Source organism: Macaca nemestrina, chromosome 7 (genome assembly GCF_043159975.1).
Source record: "Macaca nemestrina isolate mMacNem1 chromosome 7, mMacNem.hap1, whole genome shotgun sequence".
In the NCBI taxonomy this organism is placed as follows: domain Eukaryota; kingdom Metazoa; phylum Chordata; class Mammalia; order Primates; family Cercopithecidae; genus Macaca; species Macaca nemestrina.
The window spans coordinates 177986667-178001111 of NC_092131.1; the positions used below are offsets into that span (position 1 = coordinate 177986667).

Sequence of the window (14445 nt, forward strand, 5' to 3'; positions counted from 1 at the left end):
ATTTCACAAATCACAGTTTCATTCTGCATGTTGTAAAAGGCTATGCAAATGGCTCACCATAAAAATCATCCTGTACAAGAGAGAAAAGGCTAGAATACAAAAATGCATACATAGGGGGGCTGAGGCAGGAGAATGGCATGAACCCGGGGGTCGGAGCTTGCAGTGAGCCGAGATCATGCCACTGCACTCCAGCCTGGGAGACAGAGCAAGACTCTGTCTCAAAAATAAAATAAAATAAAATAAAATAAAATAAAATAAAACAAAATAAAATAAAATAAAAAAGCATATATAATCTCAACTCAATCACGCACAGCAAGTAATTGTATGTTATGCTTTATACTATATCATAGTTCTAATATTACAGTATTGCTACTATAAACAATATTCTCCAAATTTACTAAAATTTGCTTTATGATCAGGGGAAATCCTATAAAAACAGGTGATATGGAGTTCAAGACCAGCCTGGCTAACATGATGAAACCCTGTCTCCACTAAACATACAAAAATTTGCCAGGTGTGGTGGCAGCGTGCCTATAATCCCAGCTACTCGGAGGCTGAGGCAGGAGAATTGCCTGAACCTGGGACATGGAGGTTGTAGTGAGCCAAAATCGCACCTCTGCACTCCAGCCTGGGAGGCAGAGTAAGGCTCCATCTCAAAAAAAAAAGAGGGATGTTACAGAAGGATCTCCCCAAGATATAATGTGTAATAAAAATGGCAATGAAGAACACAGCTGGCCAGGGGCAACAGTACATGCTTATCCGTAAGTGCCTGAAAAACGCAACAGGAGCTCAGAGAGGAAACACAAGAACCTCTGAGAAGGGCACTGGGTACCTGAAAGACGGAAATCTTTGCTCCTAAATAAGAAATATGAACACGACAAGACACAGACACGTAACAGGACACACAGTCCTTATAAGAGAAAGCACAGGGCCAAGTGTTGTCAGAGGAGGTGGGCGAGTCACTTTAGGTCAGGAGTTGGAGACCAGCTTGGTCAGCATGGCAAAACCCCATCTCTACTAAAAATACAAAAATAAGCCGGGTGTGGTGGTGCACGCCTGGAGTCCCAGCTACTTGGGAAGCTGAGGCAGAATTGCTTGTACCTGGGAGGTGGAGGTTGCAGTGAGCCAAGATCGCGCCACTGCACCACAGCCTGGCCTGGGCGACAAAGTGAGACTCTGTCTCAAAAAAAAAACTACTCAGCAATAATGAAATAATGATACATGAACGACCCCCTTGGGAAAATGTCAAGGGGATTATGCTGAGTGAAAAAACTCAATCTTGCTTGAGGCCAGGAGTTCAAGACAACCCTGGGAAACATAATAAGACCTCAGTCACTACAAATACAAAATTAGCCGGGTGTGGTGTCGTGCATCTGTGGTCCCAGCTACTCAGGAAGCTGAAATGAGAGGACGGCTTGAGCCCAGGAGTTTGAGGCTGCAGTGAGCTATGACTGTATCACTGCACTCCAGCTTGGGCATCAGGGTGAGATCTTGTCTCCAAAAATTACAATAATAACAATATAAAATTAAAAAGCCAACGTCGGCCAGGCGCGGTGGCTCAAGCCTGTAATCCCAGCACTTTGGGAGGCCGAGACGGGCAGATCACGAGTTCAGGAGATCGAGACCATCCTGGCTGGCACGGTGAAACCCCGTCTCTACTAAAATACAAAAAAAATTAGCCGGGCGAGGTGGCGGGCGCCTGTACTCCCAGCTACTCGGGAGGCTGAGGCAGGAGAATGGCGTGAACCCGGGAGGCGGGGCTTGCAGTGAGCTGAGATCCGGCCACTGCACTCCAGCCTGGGCAACAGAGCTAGACTCCGTCTCAAAAAAAAGCCAACGTCAAAAAATCACGTAATAGACACAGAGAACAGATGAGTGGTTGCGAGCAGTTAAGGTGGAAAGAGAATACGTGAACGTGGGTATAAACGGCCCTTGTCCATGTACCCTGATTGCAGTGGTGGTCTCAGAAAATTCACACCTGAAAAAACTGCAAAGAAATACACAATTGAGAGCATGTAAAACTGGGAAAACCTGAAGAAGACAGACAATCAGAGTTAACACCCTAGTTGTGATGGCTGTGTTGTAGTTTGCAACTAGCTACCAGCGAGGGCAAAGGCGCGAACAATAAAAGGAATCTCTATGCTGTTTCTTACAACTGTATGTGAATCCACAATTATCTCAAAGAAAGAAAGGCTTTTTAAAAATTTTAGGAGTTCTTCCACTTAATAAAAGATACATTCCAATTAATCCACCAACCCTATGTCATCACAAAGGAAGCAGCAGAGAAAAAGCAGCTGGGTTCTCAGCCATTTCTGCAGCTGAGGGAATTCAGTTTGATTCGACAAACACACAACAGTGCTTGGAGAATCTGAGCACCTACCGCCCACCCATACATGACACTCTGATTCACGACCATCACAGCCGGTCAGGAAGGAAGGAAAGAACCACGGCACTCCTATTGCCAAATGGGTAGGAATCTCATCTGTCACTTGGTTTAATTTACTCTAAAACTATTTTCAAAAATACAACATGTACAGTTGTCCCTTGGTATCTGCAGGGGATTGGGACCAGGCCTGCCCCACCCTGGCTCCATACCAAAACCCTAGGATGCTCAAGACCCTGATATAAAATGGTGTGGTATTTGCATATAACCTGTGCACATCCTCCCGTGTCATTTAAATCATCTCAGCCAGGCACAGTGGCTCACACCTATACTCCCAACACTGAACACTGGGAGGTAGAGGCGGGAGGGTCGCCTGAGCCCAGGAGTTCAAGACCAGCCCGGGCAACATGGCAAAACCCCATCTATACAAATTAAACAGAAAAAAAAATCGGCCAGGCGTGGTGACTCAGGCTTGTAATCCCAGCACTTTGGGAGGCCAAGGCAGGCAGATCCCTCGAGGTCAGGAGTTAGAGGCCAGCCTGGGCAACACAGTGAGTCCCTGGCTCTACAAAAAATACAAATTAGCTAGGCATTGTGACACACGCCTGGAGTCCCAGCTACTTGGGAGGCTGAAGTGTGAGAATCACTTGAGCCCAGGAGATCAAGGCTGCAGGGAGCCATGATAGCCCCACTGCCCTGGGCAACAGTGAGAACTCCATGTCAAAACAAACAAATAAGAAAAACCATCTCTAGATTACTATAACACCTAATACAAGGTAAATGCTCTGTAATTCGTTGTCATACTGTATTGTTTTTTATTTTTATTTATTTATTTTTTATTTTTTTTTTTTTTTTTGAGACGGAGTCTCGCTCTGTCGCCCGGGCTGGAGTGCAGTGGCCGGATCTCAGCTCACTGCAAGCTCCGCCTCCCGGGTTCACGCCATTCTCCTGCCTCAGCCTCCCAGGTAGCTGGGACTACAGGCGCCCGCCACCTCGCCCGGCTAGTTTTTTGTATTTTTCAGTAGAGACGGGGTTTCACGGTGTTTGCCAGGATGGTCTCGATCTCCTGACCTCGTGATCCGCCCGTCTCGGCCTCCCAAAGTGCTGGGATTACAGGCTTGAGCCACTATTGTTGTTTTGGTTTTTACTGCTTTTCTTCCAATATTTTTGATCCACAGTTGGTTGAATGTGTGTTTGTGAAACCCACAGATACAGAGAGCCAACTGTAATGTGATTTCAACTATATTTAAACATAAGGAAACAAAAAAGAAAAACAAACAAAAAAAACATAAGAAAACAAGGAAACAGGCTACAAGTATCACTCCTGTCTCTGGGGAGCAAGACGACCAGGGTTTTGCTCTTGTTTCTTTCTGCCTCCTGTATCATCTACATGCTCTCCAGGGAGTCACGTATCACAGTCAAATAAAGCCAACACTCCCAACTACACAAAATAAAAATTTCATCTGGCAATCCTGTAGTTTAACCTTCTGAGGACAAAGGTCTGATAGCTTAATTTTGGAAAAGTACAATTTTACATAAGCTTAAACTTTCTAGTGACTGTTAGTAAATAGGGAAAATCTATGATATATTAACAGGCATCAACAAATTAAAACTCATACGCCCAAAAGCACCTTTTTTTTCTTTCTTTTTGAGACAGGGTTTCATTCTTGTTGCCCAGGCTGGAGTCCAATGGCGTGATCTCTGCTCACTGCAACCTCCACCTCTCAGGACCAAGCGATTCTCCTGCCTCAGCCTCCCGAGTAGCTGGGACTACAGGCATGTGCCACCACAACACGGCTAATTTTTTTATTTTTAGTAGACACAGGGTTTCTCCATGTTGGTCAGATCTCGAACTCCCAACCTCAGGTGATCCGCCCGCCTTGGCCTCCCAAAGTGCTGGGATTACAGCTGTGAGCCACCGTGCCTGGCCCAAAAGCAACTCTTGTAATAAAAGAATAAGAAAATCACATTAGGAAGGAAAACCATGAAGCATCTAAACTAGCTGGGCACTAAACACTACAATCTGACCATCTCCTACCCAGCAGCAAAACAAAATAAAAAGTATACAACGTTCAGAACTCATTCTCAAATTTATACTTGAGCTGATCTAAAGCTTTGGCTGGCTTCCACAGTTACAGACAGAAAAATGTCTTTAAAATAATGACACAGAGCCAGGCATAGTGTCTCATGCCTGTAATCCCAGTACTCTGAGAGGTTGAAGCAGGAAGACTGAGGCCAGGAGCAAGACCCCATCTCCACACACACACACACAAACACACACAAACACAAATTGTTTTCACTTAGCCAGGCATGGTGGCATGTGCCTGTAGTCCCAGCTACTCAGGTGGCCGAGGCGGGAGGATCACTAGATCCCTGAAGTTCAAGGTTACAATGAGCTGTGATTACACCACTGCACCCCAGCCTGGGTGACACAGCAAGACGTTGTCTCTCCAAAATCGAAAATTTAATTGAATAAAATAAAATAATGACACAGATTACATAGTACGGTCTGTTACTACATGAGCAAATTGGCAAATCCATTCTCCAGATTATACAAAACATACGAAAAGGGAAAGAATAAATTTCAGAAGCTGAAGACAGACACTATATTGAAAACCTTAAACTTTCTGGAACAAAACAGTCTGAATTTTATATTTCACTGGCATCAAGATTCTTTCTTGCTTTATTGTTACCTTTTTTTGTCCACAGGAGGCAGAGAAATGCTGCTGCTTTTCCACTTAACTTTGACATTCTCCTGAAAAACGGTTCTATTCAAGGCAATGAAATAGCGCTCCAAGATCAGCAGCCTCTGCTTGAGTCTCAGGGCTGAGAGGGTGGTGGTGGCTGACTGGACGGCCAGGGCCTGCTGCTCTTTAACCAGCACAGAAAGACACTCCTTCAGTTCATTTACATCTAGAAAACAAGATAAGAAAACATCTCCCCTGTGGACAATGTGGCCACCATTGGTTGTGACGTTGAGAAAATGGATGATGGCAACAGGTGGTACTGGAAGGCATGACATGTGGCAACAATGGTTTTAACCAGTTTACACATATGAGTTCAGGCAACCCTCACACCCAGCACGGTCAAGCAGTGCTGTCCATCCATTCTGTGGATGAGGAAACCGAGGCACTAAGTGGTTAAGCAACTTATCCGAGGCCACAGAGAGCAGTGCAGCACATGACAGAGACCACTCTGAGCCACCATGGCACGCTGCCTCTCTGGAAACATCATACAAAAGACGTTGGCCGGGCGCCGTGGCTCACGCCTGGAATCCCAGCACTTTGGGAGGCCAAGGCAGGTGGATCACTTGAGGTCAGGAGTTCGAGACTGTCCTGGCCAATGTGGCCATGAAACCCCTTCTCTACCAAAAAAAATACAAAAATTAGCCGGGTGTGGTGGTGCATGCCTGGGAATTCCAGCTACTCAGAAGGCTGAGGCACGAGAATTGCTTGAACCCAGGAGGCAGAGGTTGCAGTGAGCTGAGACTGTGTTGCTGCACTCCAGCCTGGGTGACAGAGTGAGACTCTGTCTCCCAAAAAAAAAAAAAAAAAAAGTTACTAACACAGAACTCTGAAGTCAATATTAGTCAATATTTCTCAGCAGCACATCTCCTAAACAGAGAAAAACAGCCATTATATTCATGTTGCAAAACCAAATTCAAAATAAAAGCGATGTCTTGATAAAATTATCCAACATGCATGACTCATGAAACACATTTATGGACATGTTTTAGAAGAAGACAAAGTAACCAGTTAAAATACACATTCTAACTAGTGATATTTCATTACATTATTCTCTCTACTTCTATGTATCTTTGAAAATTTCCATACTAAGAAGTGTTTTATAAGTAGCTAGAAGGCAGTCACGTGAGTGAAAATAATTCAAAGGATTCTGGACTTTCAACTAAGCATACATCTACCTCAGAATACAGATCATTATAGGGGAATTGTAAGTTACCTCCCACCAATCCCCTATAACAGCACAGCTCCCAGTGGCGGGGTGAGAGCTGGGCTCTTCTGTGCTTGCCTGTCTGCTGCTTATTAGCCTGGAGACCAGCAGCCAACAGCTTCGCAGCCCTGGATCCTCACAGGTAATAGCAACACCCCTACTGGCTGCCTCCCCTTTCCAACAACCCATTACCTGGATATGCTCTCCACGGGATGGGAGGGACCTCAGAAGGCATTAAAGAGACACATCTCACCACTCCCTAGAAAGGCACAGGATGGCGCATACTGTGCCCAGCACCAGCAGCAGGATGTGAGACCTGGAGCTTTGCAGCTAAGAGCTAATAGTTATTTAAAACTACATGATTATGATAACAGTACACGTGTTCTGCTTGAATTTACTAAATTCTACTGCTGGCTTATAATTAAATCATGTGATATTCCATGTTTGGATATGCTTATTTAATTTTTACAGAAAAAATGTTAAAATTATTTCACATAGCCATTTGTTAAAGCACAGCATAACTGAGCAGACTTGATTTAATCTGTATCATCTTATATATATCACAATCTTATTTTTAAGCACATTTAAGAGTTATTCAGTTGCTTTATCAAAAACTACATACTGCTTTTACATGATTTAATAATATATAAACCTCTTGATAAAAAATGCACAAAAAAATAAAAACAAAATACATGAAGAATACTGAATTGCACACTGGGCTCAAGATGAAGAAGCGAAAGACTGACAGGTAAAGCAGTGCCCCTGCCCTTCTCTGGGCATCCCCACTGAGCCACCCTTCAGGCAAGGAGGCTGGCCCAGCACTTCAAGGGCCAAGCCCTTCCTGAAGACTCACTGTATTTCCACTTTTAAATAATACATCTCCCTTCTGCTTGGCTGCGGAGCTCAGAAACAACCCCAAAGCTCTAAGAGCGCAGCTCTGCCCTTGAGCACCCCCGTGCCCTTCTCCCTGACACCTTCCCGCTTATTCCGTCGCAATCCTGACTGCCCAGTCCATCAGTCATGCATGCTCTGAAACAGTGGGTGAGAACATGCACAAACCATGGACACTACTGGGGAGTCAGAACTCCCACCCCTGCCTCACAGTAACCAGGGGCCTCTAGGCAAACTGGGAAGTCTGGACTTCCTCTCGAGCTGCTAGTGATGAGGTGAAGCACGCCCTATCCCAGCCAAAGCAGGGTCACAGAAAGATTTAACCACTTATACAGAACACTTCAGTAAGACCTAGAGTCGCCTAACAACATGTTCCATTGAGAAAGTCACTCATGGCCGGGCGCGGTGGCTCACGCCTGTAATCCCAGGACTTTGGGAAGCCGAGGCGGACGGATCACGAGGTCATAAGATCAAGACCATCCTGGCTAACAGGGTGAAACCCCGTCTCCACTAAAAAATACAAAAAAAAAAAACAACTAGCTGGGCGAGGTGGCGGGCGCCTGTAGTTCCAGCTACTCGGGAGGCTGAGGCAGGAGAATGGCGTAAACCTGGGAGGCGGAGCTTGCAGTGAGCCCAGATCCGGCCACTGTACTCCAGCCTGGGCAACAGAGCGAGACTCTGTCTCAAAAAAAAAAAAAAAAAAGAAAAAGTCACTCATGATACCAACAACCAGGAAGATCTAAGACCAAATTTTAAAAAACAATTATAGAAATACCACAATGGCCGGGCGCGGTGGCTCAAGCCTGTAATCCCAGCACTTTGGGAGGCCGAGGCGGGCGGATCACGAGGTCAGGAGATCGAGACCATCCTGGCTAACATGATGAAACCCCGTCTCTACTAAAAATACAAAAAAAATTAGCCGGGCGTGGTGGCGGGTGCCTGTAGTCCCAGCTACTCGGGAGGCTGAGGCAGGAGAATGGCGTGAACCCGGGAGGCGGAGCTTGCAGTGAGCTGAGATCCGGCCACTGCACTCCAGCCTGGGTGACAGAGCGAGACTCCGTCTCAAAAAAAAAAAAAAGAAATACCACAATGAAAGATGTGGGCATAATGTGGCAAATAATTAAAAGCAGCCATGATAAAAAGGTTTCAACAAGCAATTACAAACACATGTGAAATAAATGAAAAAATAGAAAGCCTAAGACAAGAAAAGGAAAAGAAACCAAATAGAATTTAGAACTGAAAAATACAATAACCAAAATAAAAACTCAGTGAATGGAAATAGCAGTAGAATGGAGGAAAAAGGTCAAAGAATCAGTGATGGAAAAGATAGAAGTTACTCAATGTGAATAACACAGAAGAAATACACGCCCCCAAGGCGGGACGCGGTGGCTCACAGCTGTAATCCCAGCACTTTGGGAGGCTAAGGTAGGCGGATCACAAGGTCAGGAGTTTGAAACTAGCCTGGCCAACATGGTGAAACCCGATCTCTATTAAAAATACAAAAATGAGCTGGGCATGGTGGCAGGCACCTGTAATCCCAGCTACTCGAGAGGCTGAGACAGGAGAATCGTTCGAACTCGGGGGGAGGCGGTTGCAGTGAGCTGAGATCGTGCCATTGCACATTGCACTCCAGCCTGGGAAACAGGGAGAGACTCCGTCTCAAAAAAAAAAAAAAAAAGAAAGAAAGAAAGAAATATATGTCCCCACAAAAAAAAAAAAAAAAAAAACAGTCTCGGAGACCTGTGGGACTATAACAACTCTGGTCACTGAACTCAGGAAGGGACAGGAGAAAGAAGGCGGGCTTGAAACTGTACTCTAAGAAGTGATAGCTTAGAAGTTCCCAAATTTGGCAAAAGACATAAATCTACAGATCTTGGCCGGGCGCGGTGGCTCAAGCCTGTAATCCCAGCACTTTGGGAGGCCGAGACGGGCGGATCACGAGGTCAGGAGATCGAGACCATCCTGGCTAACACAGTGAAACCCCGTCTCTACTAAAAATACAAAAAACTTAGCCGGGCGAGGTGGCAGGCGCCTGTAGTCCCAGCTACTCGGGAGGCTGAGGCAGGAGAATGGCGTAAACCCGGGAGGCGGAGCTTGCGGTGAGCTGAGATCCGGCCACTGCACTCCAGCCTGGGTGACAGAGCGAGACTCCGTCTCAAAAAAAAAAAAAAAAAAAAAAAAAAAGACATAAATCTACAGATCTAAAGTAAGCAAACCCTAAACAGGATGAACCCAAAGAAATCCAATCTAAGACATATCATAATCAAACTCCAAAAAACAGAAGACAAAACATTTCAAAAGCCACTAAAGAAAAACAGTACCTTAGCTATTGTGGATTAACAAGTCAAATGACAGCGAATTTCTCATCAGATACCATGGACCCCAGCTGAAAGTACGAAATATTTTTCAAATGATGAAAAGAACCATTACCACAGAATTCTTATATCCAGGAAAAATGTCCTTCAGGAATGAAAAGGAAAGCAAAACATTCTCAGAGGAAGTAAAACAGAATTTGTCACCAGAAGACACACACCAAAAGAAAGGCTAATGGAAGTTCTTTAAGCAGAATGGCAACCATCAAACAAGAAAACCCTGGAACTTCCAGAAAGAAGAGCATGACACGCACACCTATGCATAAATACAATACACTTTTTCCTCACCTCTTGACTTTGCTAAATTATGTCTAAGGGTTCAACCAAAAATTATAACACTGTCATATGTGGTTATCAATGTAAGCAAATGAAATACTTAAGGCAAATATATTATGAAAAGGAGAACATAAAGGAACATAAAGGAAGGTAGTTTCTATATCCCAGAAGCTGGTAAATGACAACACTAGGTACAATCTGATAAGTGTTCATACACACACAGGTTGAGTGTCCCTTACAAAACGCTCAGGAGCCCAAGTGTTCCACATTCAGATTTTTATCAGATTTAGGAATATTTGCATGTAAATAATGAGATATTTTGGGGATAGGACCCAAGTCTAAATACATTCATTTATGTTTTATACATACCTTATACACAGAGCCTGAAGGTAATTTTATATAGAATGCTTAATAATTTTTTGTATGAAACAAAGCTCATGCTAAGTACTTATGAATGGAATTTTCAACTTGGGGGCATCACGCTGGGGTGCCAAAAAGTTTCAAATTTTGAGGCATTTCAGATTTTGGATTTAGGGTTCAGAGATGCTCAATCTGCATGTAATATATCACCTAGAAAAGTCACTAAAAAAGCTATACAAAAAGATACACTCTAAAACACTATAAATAAAATAGAATGCTAAAAATGGTCAAGTAAACCACAGAGAGCCAGGAAGAACCGAATCGAAAAAATGAAAACCAGAAGAAACAGAAAATACCAAACAAAATGGCAGTGTTAAGCCTCAATTTACCAATGACATTAAATTAAATGTAAACAGTCTAAATACATCAATTAAATGACAGACACTGGCAGAGTAGACTAGAGAACATGATGCAGCTACATGTTGTCCATAAGAAAGTGACTTCAAACAGGCAAACTGAAAACAGAAGTATAGAAAAAGAAAGATCATGCAAACATTACTGAAAGGACAGCAGAAGTTGGCTACATTTATATCAAATAAAGTAAACTTCAGAGCAAAGATAATTATCAGTAGGGCCAGGCACAGTGGCTCACGCCTGTAATCCTAGCACTTTGGGAGGCCAAGGGGGGTGGATCACCCGAGCTCAGGAGTTTGAGACCAGACTGGTCAACATGGCAAAACCCCATCTCTACTAAAAGTACAAAAATTAGCTGGACCTGATGGCGGATGCCTATAATTCCAGCTACTCAGGAGGCTGAGGCAGGAGAATCACTTGAACCCAGCGGGGTCAGACGTTGCAGTGAGCTGAGATCGCGCCACTTCACTCCTGCCTGGGCAAAAGGAGCAAAACTCCGTCTTAAAAAAAAAAAAAAAATTACCAGGAACAGATGGCAACATTATAAAATAAGAACTTGGTCAATCCACCGTTAAGAGGAGCAATTCGAAACATGTATACACCAAACAAACAAAAACAATGAACAGAACTGAAAGGAGAAAAAGACATATAGTTGGAGACCTCAAAATCTCCCTCTACAGCTGATAAAATTAGGAGACAGAAAAACTGCCAGGATATAGAACTCAACATCACCATCAATCAACTAGATCCAATCAAAATTTATACAACACTCCAGTCAGTAACAGCAGAATACAAAATCTTTTCAAGTATCCACAAAACAAATACTAAGTTAGAACATATTCTGAGGCATAAAACAAACCTAACAAATTTTTTGAAATTAAAGTCACACAGCCTATGTTCCCTCAAACAATGGAAACAAATTAGAAGTCAACAAGAGAACAATTACAGGAAAATTGCCTAACTCTCAGAAACTAAACAATAAACTTCTAAATAACCCATGGATCAAAGAGGAAGTCTCAAGGAAAATTTTAAAATATATTCTGAACTGAGAGAAAATGCAAGTACAATACATCAAAATGTATGGGAAAGAGCTACAGTGGGTGAGAGAAATTTACAGCACTAAATAAATGGTACATTAGAAACTTGGAAACAAATCAATAATATAAGTGCCCCCTCAGCAACCTAAAAGAAAAAAATAGCAAAATAAACCCAAAAGTAAGTAGAAAGGAAGAAATAATTAAGGTAAGAGTAGAAACAAAAGAAACAAAGTGAAAACAGAAAAACAATAAACAGTAAAGCAAAAAGCTGGATCTTTGAAAAGATCAATAAAACTGACACACCTCTCTAAGCAAGACTGACCAAAAAAAAAAAAAAAAAAAAAGAAGACATAAATTACCAACATTAGTGTTGAAACAGGCTCTGAAGATATCAAAAAAGATAATTAAGAATTACTAGGTACAACTCTACACACGCAACTTTGACATCTTGGGCAAAATGGACTTATTCCTCAAATAATACAAATTACCACAACTCATCAAATATAAAATAGATTATTTGAACAGCCCTACCACTCTCAAGAAAACTGAATTCCTAATTCTAAGAATCCCCAAAAAAAGAAATTACCAGACTCAAATGAATTCACTGGATAATTCCATCAAACATTAAAAAATAATTAATACAGACTGAAAACAATCTCTTCCAGAAACTAGAAGAGGAAAAACCTCCCAATTCATTTTAAGAAGCTAATATTAGCATGATATCAAACCTAAAGACAGTACAAACTACAGAACAATATACTTTATATATACAGAGACATACAAAAATATTCAGTTATTTACAAGCAAGTAAAATTAAACAAAATATAAAAAGAATTCCACATCATCGCCAAGTAGTTTCATTTCAGGAATGCAAAGCTGGTTCAACAGTCAAAAATCAATATAACCCACCCTATTAAAAGGCTAAAGAACAAAAATCACATGATTACCTATCAATTGATTTAGCAAAAGCAAATAACAAAATTCAATACTCATGCATAATAAAAATTCTCAGAAAATAGCAATAAATGGGAACTTCATCTTGATAAACAGCATTTACAAAACCTTAAGCTAAAACTTATGCTAACAGCAATGTCAGAAAGGGTCCTCCTAAACCTACTTTACACTGCAGAGTGAATCATTAAGAATGATTTAGATAGGACCATCCTGGCTAACACGGTGAAACCCCGTCTCTACTAAAAATACAAGAAAATTAGCCGGGCGAGGTGGCGAGCGCCTGTAGTCCCAGCTACTCGGGAGGCTGAGGCAGGAGAATGGCGTGAACCCGGGGAGCGGAGCTTGCAGTGAGCCGAGATCGCGCCACTGCACTCCAGCCTGGGGCACAGAGCAAGACTCCGTGTCAAAAAAAAAAAAAAAAAAAGAATGATTTAGATAGTTACTAAGAGTTTACTGTCCTAAGAGATTACAACACCCAATGGCCAGCAAGCCCTTTTCATTAGACAAAAAGAAAAGCTGTGATCTGTCAACAATCCCAGAAGGTTCACTGTGAAATGTGCACCTCTGAACTCCTGCTGAGGGCCTACACGCTGCAATGTTGAGAAGCAAGTGTCCAGAGGTCTCCTTGGAAACACTGAAAAAAAATGTGAGGGACTGATGGATGAATAGAGGCACGAAAAGGTGGAGAGAGCTGTCATAAAGAATGTGGGATAACGCCAGCGGCACAGTCTTAGGTGGTCAATACGTGGGTGCGCACTGTAAAACTCTTTCAACTTTTCTGTATTTTTTTTTCATAATAAAATGTTGGAAAAAATAAATCTGTGAAAAAGGAAGCTTTAGTCAAACACATCTAAGCAAAAGAAAAAACAAGTTCTAAATTCCCATGGCTCAAATTAATGTGTTTCTCTTTTTAGGTTGAGCTGGAAGAGCAAAAAAGAAAAAAGGAATGAAAGGAATAGGAGCTATTCTAAAAGCTACAAATTCCACCTGCAGTTTGATTAAAGATGACATGGCTCAAGAATATGCTTTTGATTCAAGCTCCTTCAAGGCTGCCAGGTAGAGAGCTGGCTCTGCGAAAGCTCTGTACCTGTGAGCAAGCAGAGCTTCCAAAGAAAACCCTCTTCATTAAAGCCACCGTGAGTCAATAAGCTGGGCTTTAATCTGAGCAAGAAAGGTATTATTTTTGATCTAATTACACACCCATAACTGTAGGTATTTTGATGCCTAGGTGAGGGGAAAGAAGGAGAAGGGAAAAACAACAGATTTTTAAAATCACAACAAATGTTTATCAAACAGTATGTGCCAGGCACTGACTTAGGAGCTTCAAGTGCATTATTTCATGTCATTTGCACAGCAACTCTCTGAGTAAGTACTTTCATTTATTTTATACATATTATATAATTTTAATTATTTACATTATATTATACTTATTCCTTTTTTTTTTTTTTTTTTGAGACAGAGTCTCACTCTGTCACCCAGGCTGGAATGCAACAGCACGATCTTGGCTCACTGCAACCTGAGCCTCCCAGGTTCATGCTATTCTCCTGCCTGAGCCTCCCCCAGAAGATGGGACTATAGGCGCCTGCCAACCATCCCCGGCTAATGTTTTTGTATCTTTAGTAGAGATGGGGTTTCACCATATTAGCCAGGATGGTCTCAATCTCCTGGCCTCGTGATCCGCCCGCCTCAGCCTCCCAAAGTGCTGGGATTACAGGCGTGAGCCACCGCGCCCAGCCACTTGCCGATTTTATACATGAGAGGCCCAAGGTGAGACAAAGTGATTTGTGTAGAGTCAGAGATAAAGCCA

At 42.6% G+C, this 14445-nt stretch overlaps 1 protein-coding gene across 1 annotated transcript in view; it reads right to left on the bottom strand.

The window, feature by feature from the left end:
* The window catches only part of LOC105497431 (HECT and RLD domain containing E3 ubiquitin protein ligase 2), a 222446-nt gene that overhangs the window by 168554 nt on the left and 39447 nt on the right, over window positions 1-14445 (bottom strand). The window contains exon 5 of the mRNA XM_071067311.1: window positions 5077-5296. Within this exon, the coding sequence (XP_070923412.1) occupies window positions 5077-5296 (220 nt within the window). The remainder of the gene's footprint in view (window positions 1-5076; window positions 5297-14445) is intronic.